The 23,896-nt window shown below is 40.0% G+C and overlaps 1 protein-coding gene across 1 annotated transcript in view; it reads left to right on the top strand.

The window, feature by feature from the left end:
* Positions 1-23,896, top strand: part of TSG101 (tumor susceptibility 101) — a 73,671-nt gene that overhangs the window by 48,819 nt on the left and 956 nt on the right. The window contains exons 8-9 of the mRNA XM_006865807.1: positions 21,382-21,584; positions 23,033-23,272. Coding sequence (XP_006865869.1) covers positions 21,382-21,584; positions 23,033-23,272 — 443 coding nt within the window. The remainder of the gene's footprint in view (positions 1-21,381; positions 21,585-23,032; positions 23,273-23,896) is intronic.

Below are 23,896 nucleotides of genomic sequence, written 5' to 3'. Positions count from 1 at the left end.
AAGCAGAAGCAGGTATGGATATGTGGTCATTCGTATGTTTTCTGGGCTGAAAAACGGGCACTCAAGAGAAGTTTTGGTCCCCAGCTGGGCATTTCTATGGAGAATGCCAAACTCCACTGGATAGGGAAGAGTGGCATGATGTGGGATCAGTTAATTCCCACCTTAATTCATGCAAGGCGCCGTCTACCAGATCCTGACGTGCTGGTGGTGCACCTGGGTGGCAATGATCTGGGAGTGATGGAGTTGTTGGATATTGTAACCCGAATTAAGAAAGATTTCAGAGTTATCAAGCAAAAGTTCAAGAATGTTACAGTAGTGTGGTCCAATATGATACCCAGAAAAGTGTGGTACAACTCAGCACAACCACGTTTTATGAATAAGTGTGTGGAGAAAGTCAATGAACTAATTGGCTCGTTTATGAAGTTCATCGGAGGATCTACTATCAGCCATGCTTCTCTTGTGCCAGAATCTCCAGGTTTATTTCATCTCAATGGAGTGCTTTTATCAGAAAGTGGTACTGATATCTTCAACCTTGATTTACTTAATGTTTTGGAAACTTTGATATAACAGAGAGGGGTGACTCAGAAGGAGAATAATAAAATGAGGTGCTTTTGGCATAAGAACTTGACCTTGAGTAAGATGGATCTTGTCTGAATACCTTGGAATATATTGTTTGGATTCTTGTCCTTGAAAGGTGTTCTGTAGCTAATGCACATCTTGAGGGATAAAATAATAATCCATGAAGGGCTAGATGTGTGTTAGTGATGCATAACAATTTTTCCTTTCTTCTAGTGGAATTCTGCTTCCAAATGGGAATTTTTGTTTTATGTATATGTGGTAATGCTTATAATGTATTCTAAAACATACTGTCAGAGTACACCTTTTACAAATAATTTCTTTGGGGAATTTCAATACAAAAAAGTACATATATCTTTCATATTGGAATACATTTTTTCCTTGATACACATGTTGTGTATTTTTAATAGCTTCTTTCTAACACTGGAGAAAGTCTTGTCATTGCTCTATATCCCAGTTGGATATTTTTATTCCGACTCCTAATTAATCTACTTTGCAGGAACTGCTTTTGGAGTATTTTTTATTGACTTGTTAGCTGATATAAATAATAACCAATACAAGCTTTGGCTGCTGTAATATTATATGATCACATTTGATTTCTAGTCAGCCCTGCCCCATGTAATGTATTTATGTATCACACTCAAAGTCCAAATTCCATAGTAATTAAGCTCAGCCTTTTCTTGGTGTGTTTTTCCCTTAGTTTATTTTTTAAAGCCAGAACATTGGGTATATTATGATTTAATTGGTTTTGTGATAGAGGATTCCTTTGAATTATTGCCAGAGGTCTTTCTTTAATTAGTCCTAGTCACCGCCATTCATTACATGTTAGCTAGCATCATACTTTTAAAATGGGTTTCACATCTACAAAACAAAGTTACTTTCTACAAACTCTCAAAACCATTGTTTAGAAGACTTCATTGAATAGACTACTGAAATACACTAACATATCAAATTGGTTCATTTATCCTTACTGTGATAATTAGTGGAAAATTAAAAGAACTGAAACCCTATACAGGGTTGCTATGGTTCGGAACCGACTCGACGGCACTTAACTACAACAACTATTCTTACGGAAAGCAAAAAAATAAATTAACTACTAAAAATAATTTAGCAAGTAATATATATGTATTGAAACTTAACACAAATAGTTGTTTTTCTCTCACCACAGGAGCAAGACAAAGTACTTTTTTGGTGACTTTAATACATCTACTTTTCACTTATTGATCATCTTGTTGTCTGACACTTCACATTTATAACCATAGTGGAAAATCTATGTAATTTGCACATTGATGATATATGTTTGGCAGTAAAAACTGCCAAGGTGGGAGGTGAGAGTAATTCATGCTGGCTGTGATGATTAAGATTATGTGTTGAATGGATTCTCAGTGGTTTGGTAGTTATGTAATGTTGAAGTTTGACAGTGATGTAATGGTATAACTGACCTCCATTTTGTGATCTGATGTGGTCATCCTTCATTTTCATATAACCCTGATATTTGCATAGTGATCTGGTCTTTGGAACCTAACCCTATTAATAAATGAGTTGGTGGTGTTGTTAAGTGCCATCAAGTGGCTTCCAACCCACATCGACCCTCTATAGGATTTCCAAGGAGTGACTGATGAGTTTGAACTGCTGACCTTGTGGTTCAACCCAACCTTGCAGTCAAGTGCTTATCCTACAGTGCCACACCAGGTATATATATTTAATTAACCAGTTTTACTTATAAAATCCTTTACAAATGATGGATATGAGCTCTAGGTGAGACATTATAAGGTTTGTAAACCATCTTGTGTTGTAATGGAAAATAGTTTTGGCCTTTTTCCTTGGTTTCTGTGAAATAAGCCTGGGAGTGATTGTGGTGCCTTTATCTGAAACCTCCAAGACTATATATGAGGGTTCGTGCTAACAAGTGGGAGCTGATGTCAGTAAACCTTAGGCATGATTTAGTGTCTCGTGCATATGCAGAAGGGCTCAGTCATGATTGGCTGATACACGCTCTGATCACAGGTTTAGAGAGCTTCCTGATTGATGACAGGAGGTTGAGGTGCCATTTTTGGGATCTGAAATCTCTGCATTGGTAACTCTCCTAATTTGTGTCCTTTTGCTATAATAAATTTATAGTATATTAAAATAAGTATAGTACTTTCTGTGAGTTCTGTGAGTTATTCCAACAAAGTATTAAACCCAAAGAAAGGAGAACCAGCAGATGAAAGTGAATGTGCTGTGTAGATTTCCAAACCTGCAGCTTGTATCTGCTTATTTAGCAGTCTAAGGGATGGTGTCCTTTTAACCTGTGAGATCTACTCTAGGTCTGGGTGGCTAGGGTCAGAGGGGGAGTTTGCCATTGTGACACTTGGTGTCAAAAATGATTGAGTAGTGAGAAAGTAGGGGCTGCATCAATCAACCTCCACATTTTGGGGATTAGACTCATGCTGATTCTTTCCATGAAGTTATTAACAAACCCTCCCACTGCCATCACAAAGGATAAATTACACTTGAAAGATTTTTGGCTACCCCTTAATCCCAGTCTTAGCAGATTATGGAAGTTCTCTTTTGAAGCTTCCTTTTGGGGACTGTTTAGGAGATGATAGCTGATTCATAATTCTGAATTATAGATCATAGGCCTTAAGCAGAGGTGCTGTATGATTTTTGGTGGTGTTACAGTCTAATAATATATTTAAGATTGGCTGCTTATACCCAGTTGTTTTTTTATTTGGGTTTTTCTTTCTTTCCTTCTTACCGTCTTTTGGGAAAATCATGGGTTGGTTGCTAGTCAGGCAAGTTGCTTTTAGGAATATGCAAGTATTTATTTGAATGGTAATCCTCTTAATTACATCAAACCTGGCACTTTGGATATTTTAAAGTTGATATATGTGAAGTAATTTTAAACAAAGATTTGAACTCTGAAAGGTCCACATGACTATCCGTACACAATGTTTTGTGGAATGATGTTTAAAGTTAATGTGATTTAGGTAGTTTCATGTAAAATAATGAATAACTGCAGTCTCAATTATTGGGTTATCACGTATATCATGTATCATGACCGCCGTTCTTTAACAGAAAAATACTATAAATGGTAATTGTGAGGTGTGCAGTCGCCATATGTGACCTTTATTCTCAGGATTTGGTACTTTTGTCAGATCTGGCTAGGGTGTTTCCTGCCCCTATCTTGTAATTGACAAAGTAACTGACAAGAAAACTCTACCCAGTAATTGACAAGGAGCCATGGACTGGCATATGAAAGCCTTGGAATACAGAGGTTTGGAGCTTCTTGACTAAGGAGAGCTGGGAGAAATGGCGCAGGCATCCTTTGAGACATAGAAGACCCACACAGAAAACCTTCCCCAAAACGATTGAGCTGCTGCGCTGATGGAGAGCTGGGAGAGCTCAGTGAGCTACGCGCTGCTCTGTGTGTGAGCTGTCAGAGCTGGGCCAGCTGAGAAGGGGCAGCAGCCAGAAGGAAGCAAGGATGTTTCTTCTCCAAGGGCGATCCTGAAAGGGCATGTCCCTCACTTCAGGGACCTTTCCAGACTTTGCTCATGTACCTCTTCCTGATGCTGAAGCTGGGTTGAATTTTGCTCTGGTTATATAGCCTATTAATACCTTAATAAACCACATCATCATAAGTATGGTCTCCGAGCTCTATGAAATGATACAGCAAATTGTTGAACCAAACAGAGAAAAACAGTGTTGTAGGAGGAACACCTGGTGTCAGAGATAATGTTGAAAAGTGGGGATGTTCTTGACCTCCTCCTCCTCCTAGGAATCAGAATCTTGTGGGTCTTCTTTGTATAGTTACCCTTCAGATCGGTGTTAGGCTACTGGATTTGCTGCAGTGGGTTGAGCTCATTGGAATATATGATTTGGGAAGAAAAAGGAAAACAGGAGGATGAAAAACTTTAGATTTTTTGGATGATTACTTTGCTTATTATTATTCCAAAATAGTAATGAGATAAAAGCTGCACTTGGAGTGATTTGGGATGAAGGCCCATTGGATTCATCAAGAAGGTTTAACCCAGTCAGTGACCTGAGGCAATATGCATATGAGTACATAAAAAAATAATCAAAGAGGGTGTGTAGATTTTAGACCTTAAGGAATACCTTAATCAGTAATACCACCAGTAATAACAAAGACAAAGTTATTTTTTCATAATTTAGGAGGCTTTCAAGGGGCCAGCTTTAGGGAAAGGCTTTCTTTTCTCTGGAGGAAGACTCTTGTCTCTTCAAACTGTTGCTCCTGAGCAGTCTTTTTGTGGTTTGGCATGTCTCTTCCCTCATCTCTGGTTGTCTAATCTGCCCCTTGTATTTCTTGTGAGTAACTCAAGACATACCCTACACTAGCCTGCCTCATTAACATAAGTGAAAATGCATCCCCAAATGTGGGGTTACAACCACATGCTTTGGGGTTAGGATTTATAACAAATATTGGGGGGTGGGCATATTTCAGTCCATAACAGAGGGTGGAATAGAAGATGAAACTGGAATGTTTAAAAAGATGTATGTGTTTACGTGAATGTATTGTTAATACTGATTATGACTGAGGAAATGTTTCCCCTACTTTGTTTGTAAAACAGATCTGAATGTATTATGCAAATGAATATTGGGTATTGTATAAAAACAAAGAGTGTGTAACCCAGCCCTCAAGCAGTACTAATTGGATATGCTAAAGGGAGAAGTAGAAAGATTGCCCAAACTCAAATAATTGTTAATTTACAACACATCTACATTAGAATGAGATGTGTTTTTAAGTCGAATTTGTAAGTAAGCTGGAACAGGTACATGTAGTTCTTAGTTGCTGAAAGGGAAGGTGATTGTGATGAGGAATTTATTTCCAGTAGGTGTTGATTTGGTAGTTTAAATGTGGGAACATACTTATATAACATTTAAATGCAAGTAGAAGTCTGTAAGACAGGAGTTTGCAAGCTGAGGATTTACTGGTATCCCATATGGAGTAATGATTGGGGATTATATCAAAAGCCTATGAGACCAGAAGATTTGCATTTAAAAGGCAAGTGTTGTTGTTGGTAAGACTGTTCAACTTATAGGGACCCTGTGTAGGGTTTCTGAGGAGCAGCTGGTGAATTTGAACCGCTGACCTTTACGGCTCAAACTGACCTGCACTCTAGTCCCATCAGCCCACAGCACCACACACCGAGACTCCAAAAGGCAAATATTTAGCTGGATATTGGGACTTTGAGAAGCTGATTGAAGAGAGTAAACAAGCTGTTGGTTTATTTGTGGTTACGAATCGGGCTGCTAACCTCAAGGTCAGCAGTTCGAAACTACCAGTGGTTCCGTAGGAGAAAGATGAGGCGTTCTGCTCCCGTAAAGATTTACAGCCTTGGAAACCCTGTGCAGGGTCACTATGAGTCAGAACCGACTCCACGGTACTTAACAACAACAACAATTGGAGCACAACCCTATGGAAATCTGAGGGTTGCATTAAAATGGGAGTTGTCAGTTCCCATAAAACTCTTTACAAGCCTGGAAATTAATGAAAGCCAGTGAGTAAATCCCCCAGTATGTTCAAATATGGTTACCACCTGGCTCCATGAGATGAGTAGATGTGAAGAATGTGTAGTAATGTCAAGACGGGCTGAGTCTGAGCACAGTCCTCTTGCACCCACTCACTGATTTAGCCCCAGATGATGGGGAAAAGAGAGATTTAAAGCTGGGGGGCCTGAAGTGGGACTCATTCATGTGGGCTCCTGATCTTGCTGCTAGTATCTGCTGAACTAGCCCCAGATGATAGAATGAAGAGTTATGACATCACAAATTAGGGTAGACAATAGAAGTCAATACAGTTAGGTGGCTTGCCTTAGGTTGGACTTTGTTTCGCTGAAAATTGATGTTGGTAACCCTGAAAGACTACACTTGCTCTAGACTGCCCATGGTGGATATAGAAGCTCAGAGTTCTGTGAAAGAGTCAGAAAAGAAGATTCTGCAGAACAAGGGACATAACCTTTCTCCGTGGAGCATTGCTTGGATAGGGACAGACAGGCCTCTTCAACATGGGTTTTCTGACACAGGTGAAGATAAAGGCATGGAGGGCTGGCTTACATGCTTTTGGAATGTGTTCTCATGGTCAAAATGTGGAGGCATAGAGAAGATGCCCATGAGTAAATCCCTGTTTCCCTGGTGGATCTGGGGGAGAGGGTTGGGAAAGATGCTGATAAAAATCAGGAATAATTACTAAAAAACCTAATTGTAACAAATGTAATTTTGAAAGTGAAACAGCAAAACATGTTGTGGTGACAGGTGTAACTGTGACTGTGAAAACTGTGATTGTAACAGCTTTAAGTATAAAACAGTGAACTAAGGGATAGACACATGCTGGACCAGACCAGTACAGTGGGCAACATAATGTTCCTTAAAATTTTTGGTATGCTGATGCTTTGAGCGAGCCTCAGAGCAAGATTTGTCTAATGATCCCAGCGGCCAGTGACGTGAAACTGAGACGACAGCTGCCTGTGGAGCCTGACCGGAGCAGATGGACACCTGCAGCAAGCCTGAGCTTTTGCCCTGTGTATGGACTAATTGGGAATAACTTAGTTGGGACTAAGATTATGGTACTACTGGTTAAATGAGGCATAAGTAACCACCCAGATATTGACTATGTGAAAGAACCTATGACCAAAGGGCCATGGATGAACTGTGGCATCACCTTATGTGGCCTTTGTTCTTGGTTCTTGGGAAAAAAACTAAGAGGGATTTCCAAAATTGTTGATCATCCTTCAGGGCTTGTTACTTTAATTTGGCTAGAAAGCTCCCTACCTTCCACCTTTTAATTGACAAAGTAATTAATAAGAAAGCACTGCCCAGTAATTGACAAGGAAAAGTTGAGCTCCTTATAAAAGCCTTAGACTTCCCTGGTTAATGAGAGTGGGTAGAGATGACACATCACTGGGGACACAGGAGCCCCATGCTGAAAACCTTCTCCAAACCCATTGAGAACTGCTGGGGAGTAGCACTGATGGAGAGCTGCAAGACCTGAGAGCTGTGAGAACTCAGCTGAATTAAGACTGAGCCAGCTGAGAAGCAGTATCTGGTCAAGAAGTGGCATGAGTTCTGTAACAACGACTAGAAGTGGCCTCAAGCTGAGAGAAGCAACAGCTGCACTGCAGTATCTAGGAAAAAGCAAGAACATCTCTGCTGTAATGACTACACTAGCAGGGAGCATTTCTCCTCCTAGGACTGTCCTGGGCAAGAACTGCCATGATTACCTAAGGGAAGGACATGCCCTCGGCTTCAAGGGCCTTTCCAGACCTTGTTCAAGTACCTCTTCCTGATGCTGAACCTGAATTGTATCCTGTTCCTTCTATTTGTATCCTGTTCTGGTTATATCCTGTTACTACCCTAATAAACCACACAACCGTAAGTATAGTCCATAAGTTTGGTGAAATGTTAAGAGTGAATTATTAAATCCAGCAGAGAAAAAGAATGCCTTGTGGCTATGACCGATGTCAGAAATCATGAGAAAGTTAGAAACAGCATATGTAAGGGACCCCCAAAAGTTCATGGAAAATGGGAATGAAAAGGTAATGGAATTTTTCACAGACTTTTTAAAGCCCCCTTGTAGTAGACTTCAGTTTCATAGGAGCCAGCTTTATGCTGATTTGTATTCCCAATTTTTAAAAAATTTTTGGTAACCCCTACAATTAAAGCTAGTATCTACTACAGAACTCCTCTTAAGAAAATGTACTAAGTACTGTATGGCTCAGCCTAAGCACCTTATAATGTAATTTTAATATTTTTGTTCCTAAAATTGATCATGTGATCAAGGATCAGAAACATTAATTTTGAAGGGATACTGCTTAGAAACCAACTTAACCATTGTTAAGCCTTGTTTAAATGTGTGAGAGTCACAGAAAACCTTAAAAATTCCAAAGCTCTCATTTCTGTATTTTTCTCCTATTTAGAGAGAAAGGAAAAGTTAAAATAAGAAAGAGTGCCTATTGTGTCACATTCCTTTGAGGATAAAAGCTAGTAAAACATGACACAGTTTACAAATGTCTTGTCCAGCGCTGATCTTGCTTCTCTGGTCTTCGTGGATTAATGAGTTTGGCTTACAGAAACTCTCCTTCCAGGATATGGCACCCCAGGCACCCCACTCCTGTGGGTGTACTAGGGCACGCCTGGGTGTGTGTGGGTTTGGGCGCCTCTTCTCCAGTCTTTCACAGACCCTCATCATCAGGGTAAGTAGCATTTTCTTCCAGTCCTGAGCAGTGAGTCGTGAGTACAAATTTAAATGCTAAAGGTTTGATGTTTTAAACATTAAAGCAAGTCTTTCTGGCACCGAAATCTGGCTGTATAAAAAATGATAGATTTTTGGATGCTTAAATAAGAACCTTTATATAATTTATAAATAGATTTTTATTGAATTTAGTTTTATCAACAAATGAAAGAAGGGAGAAGCTGATTCATTTGGATTTCTGTGGTCACTCCGATAGAAATCTCTAACATTGTAGTTTCTTGAATTATTCTCTTTAACCAAAAATGGTAACTTTGGGGAATGATTTTGATTCTGACTCTTTTGTTTTACGAATGACCTTTGGGCATGTACCTTCTAGGTAACCTCTCATATCTTTTATTACTTCTTGGAGTCCTGGTGTAGTGCTGTAGAATACATACTGGACTGCATACTGCAAAGTTGGTGGTTCAAACCCACTAGCCACTCCTTGGAAACCCTATACAGGGTTGCTGTGAGTCAGAAAAGACTCGATGGCACCTAACAGCCTACCTACTTACCTCCACTTTTGAGAATTTGGATTTTTAAAATGTAAACCAATTTAAATCTTTGCTTTCAGTAAGTGCAATCCTGCTGATGGGTTTCTTTTAAGTAGACTTTCTTTTATTGATTGGGGTTATAGAAACTTTCTTAAACTTAAATAAAGAATTTTGCTCTAATAGTTTTTTTAAAAGACTACTTTCTGCTTAATTAAGAAATTAAACTTCCTGCTTAAGAAAAACAATGCCCTGGGATCACAGAACTGGCTGTGACCAGACTTGGCCCATTTAGCATGTACAGTAATAACCAACCTATTACAAGACCAAAATGTCACAAGGCTGAAAACATATCCCTATCAGTGCCCTAGACATAGGCACAATGCTATCTTTGTGATCCCCCCTTCCTGACTTAGGATGCAGACTAGTTCGTCAGATGCTGAATCATTCTGACGAACACCAATCAATAGGAGACCCTATTAAAAGACCCTGAGCCCAGGACTTGGGGAGCCATATTGGTGACGTTAGTCCCGGCGTACTCCTTTGCTTGGCCAACCAAGTAAGAACTGCTTTTTTCACTTTTGACCATTTTACATGTCTGTAGCTGCACCAAGCAAGACCTGGGAGACTGTGGTAACACTTTGGCAGAGTTTGCTCATTTGCCCTGGATCCTACACTGGCACGTCTCCATCTGACGTCCATTTCTTGGGACTTCTATCACTTGACCTAAATTGTCAGCGTTGTGAGTTAACAGCCTGTCATCTGATCTGTTCATTTGGGTTCATCAGCCTCTGCCACCATGTGAATGACGAGACTCCTCCAGGCTGACATCTGAACTACAGATTTGGGATTTGGCAGCCTCCTCAACTGCGTGGTATATGTCCTTGATGGTTTGTGAATTCTGTGAGATATAGTGTTTTTTAGAACCCGAAGATGTAAAGGAGAATATTAAGGGGTAGAGTAGTTGATATCATAGATGATGAAATGGTACAGCGTTTTGGAAAAGTTAGACATTTGGGACATCTTTAACCTCTACCTCACTGGAGACAGCCTTGTGCTGCTATTTCTAAAATAAATTATTCATGTTAGAATAGTAGGGTTTATTCCAACAGCTCAGATTCACTAGAATATGTAGTTTTGGAAAAAGGATAAATGGAAGAATGAGAAATCTTTGGGTTCTGGATGGGATAAATATCACCTATAGATTGAAACAGCTGTCATGTCGCGATCAGTTATCCAAGGCAAAAGTTTTTCATGGGGAGTAGAATTGGTGCATCTAATTCCTGAGGAATTGACTGGTTGGATGCATATAGAAATGCAGAATGATAAGAAAGCAGTGAGACGTTATAATACCTTGGTTTCTGTAAATCTTCAATGGCAGGGAAAAGGAATGTAGGGGCCAATTGTAACACTGAACCCAGATGCAGGTCAGCCAGAGCTATGACCACTAGTCTCAGGGCCCACTTGTTGCTTCTTGTTGAGTGTCGTCAAGTCAGTTCCAACTCACAGCCACCCTGTATAGGGTTTTCAAGGAGTGGCTGGTGGGTTTGAACCACCAACCTTGCAGCTAGCAGTCCAGTGCTTATCCTATAGCATTACACCAGGACTCTTCAGTGCCAACTAGGAAAGCAAAAGTTGTACTCAAATACCAGGAAGTAACCCTATAACCCTTGGCCACCAAGAAGGTCATCTGGGAGGGGAAACAGACAAAACCAAGAAAGTATTGAAACCAGCGGGTATAGTGTAAAGGAGGTGCTTATTTGGTAGATGGGTGTCAATTTCCTGCAAAACTGATTAAAATGGATTGTGAGAATGACTAATTTAGGGGTAGTGTCTCTCTTGAATGCTAGAGAATGGAAGAGTATGGAACAGTCGTCAACAATAATACTTGATCCACTTACGCAGCAAGTTAACTCAGAAGAATCATCCAGGCTGGTGCACTAGATAAAATATACATGAGAGTTCTTTACCTGAGAAGGGAAACTGAGGTACCCCCCCCTCCCTAAATACCCAAGGGAGCACACCAGAGGAAACAGCTAATGTGCTGTTTAAGGAAACAGTGCTGGAATAGCTGTATGGTGACCAGGATATTAATTTAATGAGTATGTCCCTTACATAGGTCATGGCAGATAATGGTAATCAAGGGAACCTCTTCTTCATGGGCACCTCATGTAACCTTGTTACTGTGAAACAAAGGAACTATCTGAGAACTGTGTCAGATTTGTTGGCACAGCTACCACATATGAGTTCTATAGATAAACAAAACAGAATGGAAAGAAGCAATTGGGAAAGAACGAAGACAGCAGGGCAGCAATTATTAGATGGTTACTTAAAAATGGGATGAATATAGTGACCATTGGTGGCGTTGATAGAAACATTGTAATGTAGCACTCTAGTAGATTGGGTGAACCAATGGAAACTTGCAGGTCCCCCATTATTAAAGAGATCCAAACAAGTCTGTTCTTCTCACCCCAGTTTGGAGGAATTTAATGGTAGGAATTCCTACTTGAGACCATTTGAAGCAAAAGCTCACCTCGTTAAAGATTGATGGAGGAGGTCAGGTCTTCGGTCCAGCTCCCAGCAGGGGATCTAAGGCCATATGCACATGTGTGGGTAAAATAGCCCAGAAGTAGGGAAGAGACCTTGAGGCTTCTGAATAGGAGCTTAATGAACTGCAGTCCCAAAATGTGTCAGGAAAACCTTGAAGGGGCTTAAGGTTATAGACTAAGGGAATATGAGGATGCAATAGTTGATGGGGTTAAGATGAAAGTTTGGATGAGGATAGGAAGATTTCAGTAGAGCTTGTATGAAGTAGTTGCATCTCTTTACCTGGTATAGATACTATGTCTAATTGGGGAACACTTCCTCTACCTGACACTGTAACACTGAAGGCCCGGAAGTCTGTCATTAAGCTAGTCTTGATTAAACATGCTAACATGGAACTGTTAGAATTAACTGTACCAATTAAGATTGTTAATTTAAAATAGCACAGGATACCTGGTGACCAGAAGGAATTACTGCTTTGATTAAAGACAAGCTAAGACTGGAGTGTGGTGCCAACATAAATTCTCTGTATAATAGTCTTGTGTGGTCCCTGAAAAGGTAAATGGCTCACAGAGGTTGACAGTAACCTGTTGAGGCCTAAATATAGTAGTGCCACCTGTGCCTTCAGCTGTTCCAGACATGGTATTGTCAGTGAAAATTAAAACAGACTAATGGAGGCTGGTACTCAATGATGGATCTTGCAAGTATGTTTTTATTCATCCTAGTCTCAGAAAAGAGCCCAGCCATAGTTTGCTTTCATGTGGGAAGGACCCCATTTTACTTTTCATTGTGTTGCCAGAGGGTTATTTGAATGCTTATTGTCATAGTATGGTTAGAACAGACTTGGACTTGGTGCAGATCTCAAGTGTAGTGACATATTACAATGGTGATAATTATCTTAATATCAAACAAGGAAGAATAGCTAGGGCAGATCTGAAACACTTGAACAAAGCCTAGCAATAGTACTAGAAACTGAAATAATTGTAGACCATAAATAAAAGGGTTTTTTTTTTGGGGGGGGGGTTGGGGGTTTTTTGTAAACAACTTAAAGAATTTGCTGAGTTTTACACTTAATTGCACTTACCAGAATACCTTTACTCATACAATTGTTTGAAATGTTTCTGCTTCTTCAGAAATCAACCCACTTTTGTGTGATTTTTATTATGTTGTTAAGTGCTGTTGAGTCTGTTCTGATGCATAGTGACCCTGTAGGGTTTTCGAGGAGCGGCTGTTGAGTTTGACCCACCAACCTTGCAGTTCAAACCAACCTTGAAGTTGAGTTCTTATCCTTTGGTGCCACACCAGGATTTTTATTATAAAAGGGCTTAATCTAGTTCTGAGTAGATGATCAGTAAGCTGCTGTTTGGGATTGTTCAGGAAGGTTCCATGTAGCACAAATGCCAGACCAAGGATCATTATGTGACTCTGGGCTAGTAACATCCAGAGTTAGAGCACAGTCCAAAAGTTACCATTAAGTTGTCTTTTCTTTTAGTTTGGTGTTACTATGGATTCTCTCTCTAATATAAAATAGCTCTTTTTGAGTTACAGGAAATGTTGATCCTCAACAAGTACTGTTAAAAACCAGTCCCATTGCTGTCAGGTTGATTTAGACTCAGTGACCCTATAGGACAAAGTAGAATTGCCCCGGTAGTGTTTCCAAAGTTGCAAATCTATATGGAAGCAGACTGCCCCATCTTCCTTTCGCAAAACAGCAAGTGGGTTTGAACCACTGACCTTTTGGCTAGCAACCAAGCATTTAACCACTGTGCCACTAGAGTCCTTTTTGAATACTTCTGGCACATAAATGAAACTGATTGATTTTCTTAAGTGTTATGGCATGATCTTAAATCAGGTTGTGTTTACTAGTATAGTTTGAAGATACAGGCCTAAGTTGGTCATAGAATCATTGGATGTATTAAATAGTTCTTGTTTCCTTAAGGACCAAATCTGTGATTAGATCATAGCCTGACATTTAACTGAGAGTTTACTTAGTACTGTTGGTCAAAATCTGTAACCTTTTTAATTGTCACTAATCTGGGTTTGCCCTGGTGTGGCGCTGTGGGTTAATGCGCCAGGCTGCAAAGCCGTTTGAACTGCAAGGTTGGCGGTTCAAGCTCACCAGCTGCTCCTTGGAAACCTTATACAGGGTCGCTATAGGTCAGAATCAACTTGATGTCACTCAGCAACAATCTGGGATTGTAGAAGGCCACTTCTGAAATCTGATCTTAATGGGTAATGATGACAGTGTGTGAGGATTTGGGACCCAGTAAGAAGCCTGACACTAATTTAAGACTCATTGTAGCAGGTACAGAGAATATTGAATTTTCTCTTAAGTTGTTTGAAAATTAATTGTCTGAAAAGTGATAAAAAAGTAAATAAAAATCTCTCACCAAATCTTTTTTCTTATTTGTAAATGATCTCAAGAGTGGCAAAATTCATTCAGTTTTGAACTTCAATCTTGTTGTTAAGTGCCGTCGAGTCGGTTCCGACCCATAGCGACCCTGTACAGGGTTTCCGAGGGTGTAAATCTTTACGGGAGCGGAAAGCCTCATCTTTCTCCTGCGGAGCAGCTGGTAGTTTCGAACCGCGACCTTAAGGTTCGCAGCCCGATTCGTAACCACTACGCTACCAGTCAGCGGTTCGAAACTACCAGCTGTTTCTAATAAAGGTTGTTGATGTATTTATGTGTAAAAAATCCATACTAGTTATAAAAAGTCTCTTACGCTGTTATTCGATAAAATCTACACGGATTACTGGAACACGTTCACTGATTGCTCACACATCTGAATGTCATCAGGGCATTCACTATCTAGAAGGGTTTTCCCATCTTACAGGAGCCATAATGAAATTTCACATAGGTTATAAGGCAGATATTTTAGAAGCAAGCTTTTAATTCTTATAATGAATGTATCCTTATGCTACAGTGAGTACTTAATCACTAGTCCTCATCTCATAAGTCTTCAGACACAAAATACTAAAACTCTTGTAGAAATTCACCTTTTTGCTCTTTTAACCCATTGCTGTCAAGTTGATTGGCTCATAGGACAAAGTAGAAGTACCCATAGGGTTTCCAAGACAGGTCTGAATTGCCAACCTTGCAGTTAGCAGTCCAGTGCGTATCCTACAATGTCAAACCAGGACTCCAAATATGTATAGAAATTGTTAAATAAGAACCTAATTTGCTATGTGAATTTTCTCCAAACCACAAAAAAAAAAAAAAAAAAGGTCGGGGGGAGGAGCTGGGAAATGACCCTATGGACTCTTGAGCTTTTACAGGTTCAGAGTTGAGGGCCTTTTCTTACTTAATAAAACCTTCTTATTCAGTGACATTAGTTATACTTTTATAATGTGACAGCATTCTCATTATTCCTAAGCTGGTTCTAACTTCCTTGTCCTCCCTTACCTTCTTATCTTTGGTGTAGGGTCATTGTTGACTCTTAGGTCTCATTTAGATGATAAGAGGAGTGCAATACTCACAGGTGATGCTATTTATCTTATGTACTGTGCTCTTTTGGCTGACAGGTGACCCCGGGAATGGTTTGAGTTCCAAGTTTAAAGGGTATCCCAGGGTGAGCTTCTCAAGGGTACCTCTAGTCTCTACCTGCCAGTAAATGTGCCTTCTTTTAGGAATTTGAGTTTTGTTCATATTTTTCTCATACTCTTTCTGGGACTTATGTCTCTGTGACCTGTTGGTACTGGTAGCCTGTCACCACCTACTTATAATCTCAGAGTAGGTGAGGCTGTGGTTCGTGTATACCAGTAGTCCAGTGGACTAGTTTCTTTGAATCTTCGGTTTCCTTCTTTGTCTTTTGCTCCAGATGCATAGAGACCAATAGTTGTACCTTAGCAGCCACTCACAAGCTTTTCATACCCCGGACACTACTCACCAGACTAGGATGTAGAACATATCCTTATGAATTATGTTATACCAGTTAACCAAGCTACCCCACTAGACTACGCCCTCAAACCCAGTAAACCAGTACTGCAGTGTGTTTGGTTACATGTAGGAGGTATCTATAACACTGCCCCTATGTGCTTTATTTTATATATGGAAAGCTGTGCACATGGGGTTCTGGTGTGGTGCTGTAGGATAAGCAATAGACTGCTACTCAAAAGACCAGCAGTTCAAAACCACCAGCCACCTATTGGAAACCATATACAGGGTTGCTCTGAGTTGGAACTGACTCAGTGGCCATTAACAACATCAATAATATATGCAACATACACAAACATGTGTACACCCTCATTTTTAATATCCATTGCAAGTTCAGGGGTCCTCAAAATCACACTCAGATGTGATAATTCACTAGAAACTAATGCCATGTGGCCCAGCTCCCCAGTAAACAAAGACACCTTTATCAGGCAGGACATTCCAGAAGTTTAGAGATTACCTCCCAGGAGCCAAGGGCAAAGTAAGGTAAGTTCTTTACCACACAGAATCAAATTCTGAAGTGTTTTGTTTTGTTTGAACTTTAAAAAATAGTCCCACAGTACATGTTCAAAAACAAGTATATCTTTGAAAGATTGCGATCTGCTCCAGACTGCTTACCTGTTAATGTAAATTGAAGATGAGAAAAGCAACATGGAACACTGAAGAAGGAGAATGAATATGTGCTTATCTACAAGCTAGGAATTGTGAGGAGTTCCTATACGCTGAGATTTTCTTGTAAATAGGGAATAGGCTGGAAACGTTAACTTTGGATTGTGTATTAAAGATGGGTTGTTAACAGCAAAAATTTGATATATTTATCTCGTATTGTTTTAATAAGATGCTCAAGTTTTATCACATTTTACATTTTTCTGATCTTTTTAATACTAGCCGTTTCTGTATTACCTTTAGCAAAACTTTACTCGCTTGAGATATCAAAGAGATTGTCCGATGATTTCCGCATTCCGTTGGGTCACCTTTCTTTGGAATGGGCACAAATATGGATCTCTTCCAATCAGTCGGCCAGATAGTTGTCTTCCAAATTTCTTGGCAGAGATGAGTGAGTTCTAAAATGAGAAACTAAAATAATAAATTAGTTTTTACCTTGTCAGTGGCAAACCAAAGCAATTCAGAGATTGAATGATGATTATTAGTTAGACATGTCCTGGTAAACAACTTGATTGTCTCCTTGGGGTTAGGAACAGTATCTTTAAAGCATTCTGACTAGCACTGAATTGTAGTAGCTGCTTAGAGTTGTTTGATTAAACAAAAGCAGTTCTAAGTGTTGAAATCTGTGACCTCAAGTAGGTTTACTATAAAAGCTTCAGAAGTTCAGTTTATTTTCGGACTGTAGTGATATTGATTAGAGCTTTCATTTGGTTTAATACCATCTTATACCATTTATCTTGCAAGGAGCTCTGGTTGCATAGTGGTTACGAGTCAGATTGATAGCCTCAAGGTCAGCAGTTCGAAACTACCAGTGGTTCCATGAGAGAAAGATGAGGCTTTCTGCTCCTGTAAAGATTGACAGCCTTGGAAACCTTATGCAGGATAGCTATGAGTTGGAATCGACTCCACGGCACACCACCACCACCATTTATCTTGCAGCTTCAGTAATTTTCCTACATTCTAACAGAATACAGGAAAAAGGAATGTTTCAAAAGGCAGAGAGAGAAGATGGAATCTGATATTCAAGAACATAAAAATCTTTTTTTTTTATTAGCTTGGAATGGCTTAGATATTTATTGATTGGAGTGGTAGAAGTGATTTCAGATAATTCATGGTCATCTGGTGGTAGTGGTGATGGTTATGTGCCGTGGAGTTGATTCTGACTTAGAGCGACCCTGTACAGGGTTTCTGAGGCTGTATGTAAATCTTTATGGAGCAGAAAGCCTCATGTTTCTTCCACGGGACAGCTGGTAGTTTCTAACTGCTGACCCTGTGGTTTGCAGCCCGATTCGTAACAACTACGCTACCAGAGCTCCTTTAAATGGAAGCAACTGTGGTCTTGGGAGCCTGGTGATGGTGGTGATGTGCCAGGGAGTTGGTTCCGACTCATAGCGACCCTTTACAGGGCTTCTGAGACTGTAAATCTTTACGGGAGCAGAAAGCCTCATCTTTCTTCTGCAGAACAGCTGGTAGTTTCGAACTGCTGACCTTAAGGTTCGCAGCCCGATCGTAATCACTACGCAACCAGAGCTCCTCAGTGTCATCTAGCATGTCAAATGTCCTTTTCTTTTTCATAGGTTGTGAGTAGCATAATCTAAGCATTGTAACAAATGTATAGACCATAATTTTAGAAATGAGATTGGGATGTGGTGACAAGGCCAGCAACTAGAAGTTTATAGTGGTAACCAAAAACATCAGGTGGAAAAGCAGGAATCACAGATGAATTACAGCAAGGTTTCTTAACCATTTTTTCTTTATGTTGTTGTTGTTAAGTGCCGTTGAGTCAATTCCGACCCATAGCAACCCTGTATAGGGTTTCCAAGGAGCAGCTGGTGAGCTTGAAACACTTTACAGTCTGACACATTCGCCCACAGCTGCTTTTTTTTTTTTTCATAAAAAGAGCTTTGATTTATTTTAATCTCCCAAGAAACCATTTTGGTCCCTTGAGGGGTGATATTATCCCTATTGAGAATCATGATTCTGGATAACACTGGACTTGAACCCGGAGGAAAGGAGAGCTACAGAGAATAGGATAAACAAAATCACTTAAGATTTTGAGCTACTGAGAGAGGCATATAAATGAGTCTTTTCTCTGGCAAGAGGGGAGCTTAACCAGAGAAAGACAGGGAACTGAGAAAGCAGTTGCTGCACTTAGACTAATTTGAATTAGGAATAATAGTAGATGAAAGTCTGGCAAGCATCCGATCCTGCTAAGGCATCTAGAGGAAATCCAGTTGTCTTGCTAAGAAAAGCAGGCTAGTACTTTTTTTTTTCTTAAGTTTTTATTGGGAATTATGTGATAGTTTATATGGGAGAACATTAGCTTTACATTCATCCTATCTTATTTCATTTCATTGCAATGATTACAATCCTCTGCATGCAGCATGCATCATCAAACAACCAAAGGGTACACACTGCAAGCCTACCTTCCCCCTCCTCCCCCTCGCCCAGCCGTCAGCACACAGACCCTCTCCCCTCTCTGAGTCCAGAGTCCCTAGCTGCTCCATCTTTCCACTTCACTTTGTCTTACATGTGAGACAGGGTAGTACTTTTGAAGAGTGAGGGTTTGGGGATCTTGTTCCACAATCTTTTTTGAAGATGTTCTGAAGGTGTTTGCTTTTGTAATGGTATGGTAAAAGAAGGTTTAGGGCCATAAGAAGGAATCAGAAGGATTGAGGGATTTGGTTGGGTTGTGGACAAGCAAAGCTTTTAGAATTAGAAGCCCTAGTGATGTGAAGAATGTGTGAAGCATGTATTCATGGGCAGCCTAAATACAGGGATATAAGAAATGAACAAAGAATCAGGGCTGAGGGAGATGCTATTGAAGGCAGAACAGGCAGAAAGAGAGGTCAGAGGTGTCAAGGACTGAGTACAGCTATAAAATGGTGAATTCAGTAAAGTTACTGGTGTTTTCCTTGTGGTGAGGTGCTGATGGGGGCAGGATGGAAGTGAGTCAAGAGGTAGTTGAGGAGACTGTAGTACCAGAGATGAAAGTGATAGGAAGGACTTGGGGAAATGAGCTCAGAGGTAATTCAATGACTGGCAAATTGATGAGCACACTTTGGAAAATCTAGCTACTAAAAGTCCTAGTGTAACAACTGTAGGATAAGCACCGCAAGGTGAGTGGTTCAAACCCACCAGCTGCTCCTCAGAAACCCCACACAATTCAAGGTCACTGAATTGGAACCTTCTCGGTACCACTTAGCAGCAACAGCAAGATACCAGGGGTTTGAAACCTAGACCTCAATTTTCGTAGAAGAAATGTAGTTTCCCTGTAGCTTTACAACTCTAAATTTCAAAACACAGGTCTGAAAGAGTAAATACTATAATATTAAATAAAAAGTTGAAATACTTTTGTAAAATCAGAAACTAATTTTGGGAATTATATACATCAATTTACATGTTAATAATCAACCAAAAATATTAATGGCCAATGTGTGAGTTCTCAGCAAGAGGTTTCTAACAGGAAAGAGGAAGGCTTTTATAGGGAGAAATAGTCAACGTTAGGAGTCTGATGTTAGGATGCTTGATACTTTCATCACTGTGCAAGTTTCCTAAGACAACTAGACCAAAGGGCAATGCTCAGGAAAACCTGGCCAGAGACACTATCTATGCACTAATTTTTTCCCGAAAGAATATCCAGGTTAGAGAAAATGTTTTTATGTGGTAGAAATAATGAGCTAAAAGAAGCAGAACTCTATAGATTGTTGAAACAAATGGAACCTGAAAACTGCAGTCTCCTAATGTCATTTACAAAGACCCTGAAAAGCCCTTAGGGTAGGGAGCAGTTTCTGTAAGAAGACAGCTTTACAACCATAAACCACAAAGTGCAGTGACCAGACCAGGTTATGGAGTGGCAAGAGTTGTGCACAAACAGACACTGAGGAGCATGTGGCCTTGTGGTTTGAACAACTGTTTGCTTTTGATGAATTGTGTAACTTGTTACAAGGGAGAAAAGCTAGATGGTAACATGAGTGACGAGAGTTTAGGTACATTTTTGCAAATAGGAGTTTTTCCTTATGTTAAGTGGAACTCCATGTTAAGGTGATAAAAATTGTCATCTTAAAGTGTTGGTCTGTAATTTCTTGTTGAATTTAATTAAGATTAAATATATGTATTTCCCACATGGTATTCTTTCTAACATAATTGAAACTCAAAACACCATTTATAGATTTGCAGGTTTAAGACCATCACAAAAAGATTCAGACAGCCTAAGTGCCCCTCAGTGGAAGAATGGCTAAGGCTGTCACAAAAAAATATCCGATGTTAAAGGGAGGGCCTTTTTGAAGTAAATAAGTTTGTTTGATCTGAAATGTGCAAAGAAGATATTAAGATACTGTTTAGGAAGGGGCTTTTGGAAGAAAGTCATAAAGCATTTAGGAGTGAACAGTTTTATTAGCTGTTAAATTTTTTGGATGTCATTCTTTTTTGTTCTTTTTCTTTTCCTGAGTCTTTGTTAGGGAATGAACATCTTGCTGAAGACGAACATGTGCATTTGTTTAGGGAAACTGCCGGTGCTTTAGTCCTCTCACTGACCTCTGCAATGAGCAGTGACACTGCTGAAGGTCAGATTGGCCTGAGCTAAATGTTTTTCCTTTGCGTAAATGTATTCTCCCACTTGCCGGAAACTTAGAAACAACTGTAATTGTAGTAACATTGACAGAGCCTTCTTCTACTTCATTGAAAAAAGAGCCCAGTACTGCACTGGCCTAGAAGTAGGAAAAGTGGATTCATAGTAGGGACAGAATCACCTTCAGGGCAAGTATTTCTGAATCAACTCAGATTTTCAAGTTTCTGATAAAATTTTAACATATACATTTTCTTCTTTCCTCCCATTTGAAAAGTGTCAGCTCATTTTGTCCTGCTTTCTGAAGGTTCCTGTGAGAAGAGTAGAACAAGTTGGGGCAAGAAGCAAATGGTTGTCATCTTGTCCCTTTCAGGTCCCAGTAGGGATGGAACAATCAGTGAGGACACCATCCGAGCCTCCCTCATCTCTGCAGTCAGTGACAAACTGAGATGGCGGATGAAGGAGGAAATGGACCGTGCCCAGGCAGAGCTCAATGCCTTGAAGCGAACAGAAGAAGACCTGAAGAAAGGTCACCAGAAACTGGAAGAGATGGTTACTCGTTTAGATCAAGAAGTAGTAAGTAGTTTGTTTTGGAAGAGTTGAATTTTCAGGTTGAATTGTAGCCACGACACAGTGTTTCTGTATGTACTTCAGTTACAGTGGATGTTGTAAGTATAAGATTTCAAAATTATAGCTTTCTTATCACTTTGTTAAAAAGGGAGCTTATGCTTGAAATCTAGTCTTTGACAGGGAGACAGATGATACTTCGAACATCTTTTATTGCACCTCCACCCTAAAGGCTGATGTTTTAGCCCAAAGGAGGACCTTTTGATTGCTTATATTGCAAGACAATTATCAGAAAATAGAAGTTGAGACAGTATGAACTTTGATAAAGACCTGAATACTTTTTTGCTGACTTAGCAAATGTGTTTGAGCTATATTAAAAAGCGTCTTTATTGAACCTTCTAACTTAATAATCTAGAAGTTTTGGGTGACTTAAGAGCTATATACGTACGCAGTCTATGCAAACTTTAGCTCTGTACACCTTTACATATTTGTTATCACAAGCTTCTTCTGGGCCTGGGAGAGTCAGTGTAGAAGCTAGCTCTGTGATTTGATTGTTTAATGATGATTAAGAGACACTAGAACTGATGGCTGTGCAACATGATGGGCATCCTGAATGTCACTGACTTGTACATGTAAAAAAAACTGAAATGGCAAATGTTTTATGTCTAATTTACTAAATAAAGAAACCGCGAGCATAATTCAGTTGAGCCCTGGTCAGCGGTTCAAGCCCACTAGCTGCTCCTTGTAAACTATACAGTGTCCCTATGAGTCGGAACCAACTCTAAAGCACTTAACAACCAACAATAGCAGATTCAAGGGCCACCTTCTCTCCACTTTACACCATAGCCGCTGGCTCTGTCTTATGGCTAGAGGGCAAGTGTGTTGAATCTTCTTTCTAGACCAAGGAATGGACTTCTTTGGTGGCAGATGCCCACACTTGCTTGGAAGAAAGACCTCTTTTACCAGTTTATATGTAGGGAGCCTCTTCCTGGAAAGTATCCTGTGTGCTGGCCAAGTTTGCAAGCACATTTGTCACTGCTTAGCTCAGGGTATTTGAACGTTATCCTCATTTCACTCAGTATATTAGAGCATACCTTTTCCTCTTTGATCAGTGTGTTATTGGAAACATTAATCTCATCCATAAGTTGTGTAAACATAGCTTTATTAGCAAGTCTGTTTCTGTAAAATTGAGTTGTAAATGACTGACGTGGGTAATTAAGTAGTTGTTGTTATGTGCCGTGGAGTTGGTTCCGACTCATAGTGACTGTACAGGGTTTCCAAGGCTGTAAATCTTTACGGGAGCAGAAAGCCTCATCTTTCTCCCGTGGAACAGCTGGTAGTTTCCAATAGCTGACCTTGCGGTTCGCACCCCGATTTGTAACCACTACGCTACCAGAGCTTCTTAATTAAGTAGAGTTAGTATAAAATTAGTCACATTTGGACTATTCTGTTTTCAGGCTGAAGTTGATAAAAACATTGAACTTTTGAAAAAGAAGGACGAAGAACTCAGTTCTGCTCTGGAGAAGATGGAAAACCAGTCTGAAAACAATGATATTGATGAAGTTATCATTCCCACAGCCCCACTGTACAAACAGATCCTTAACTTGTATGCAGAGGAAAATGCTATTGAAGACACTATCTTTTACCTGGGAGAAGCCTTGAGGCGGGGAGTCATAGATCTGGATGTCTTCCTGAAGGTATGTCTTCCTCACTCTGCTTTCCAGGATTTTGGAACTTGTGCTGTAAGAAGCACTGACCTTGACATCCACAGGCCAGGAGGGTTTCTCTCTAGGGTGGGTTGAGATTCCTTATCTTCCCAAAAGAAACTTAATAAAACGAATGGTTGTGAGCAGAGTCTTCCCATCTACAGAGTTCTTAGATTTGGTCTGAGTAGGGAAAGGAAAGTGGTTTAGTGGCTGCTGTCCCCCACCCCACAGGCAGCATCAAGATGAATTTAATTCTTACTATTGTGCCTGGGCAGGTCAGGAGGAAAAGCCACATTTCCACTGGTTCTTTTAGGTCATACCACTTAGCTTAGCTTGAGTTCACCAACTAGCCTACCTCCACTGTTTTTGTATTTTCTTAAGACTTTCATCATTTAGACTAGTTTTCACAGAACAGCCAGCCTTGTGGGTACTAATGCCCTTTTGAGTGAAGCTTGGCTGAGGCTTAATACTATTATGTAGAGACATGAAAATCTAATAAGCCATGTATGGTTGGTCATGAAGTACCTGGTTTTAAGAATAGTAGCTTTTGGATCTGACCCAGCTTCTGCTGATGCCTCATTGTACATGATGATCTGGTCCTGTTGCTTGCTCATC

Source organism: Chrysochloris asiatica, unplaced genomic scaffold, assembly GCF_000296735.1.
Source record: "Chrysochloris asiatica unplaced genomic scaffold, ChrAsi1.0 scaffold00083, whole genome shotgun sequence".
In the NCBI taxonomy this organism is placed as follows: Eukaryota; Metazoa; Chordata; class Mammalia; order Afrosoricida; family Chrysochloridae; genus Chrysochloris; species Chrysochloris asiatica.
The sequence above is the reverse complement of the archived record's forward strand: the minus strand, read 5'-3'. Positions and strand labels throughout refer to the sequence as shown.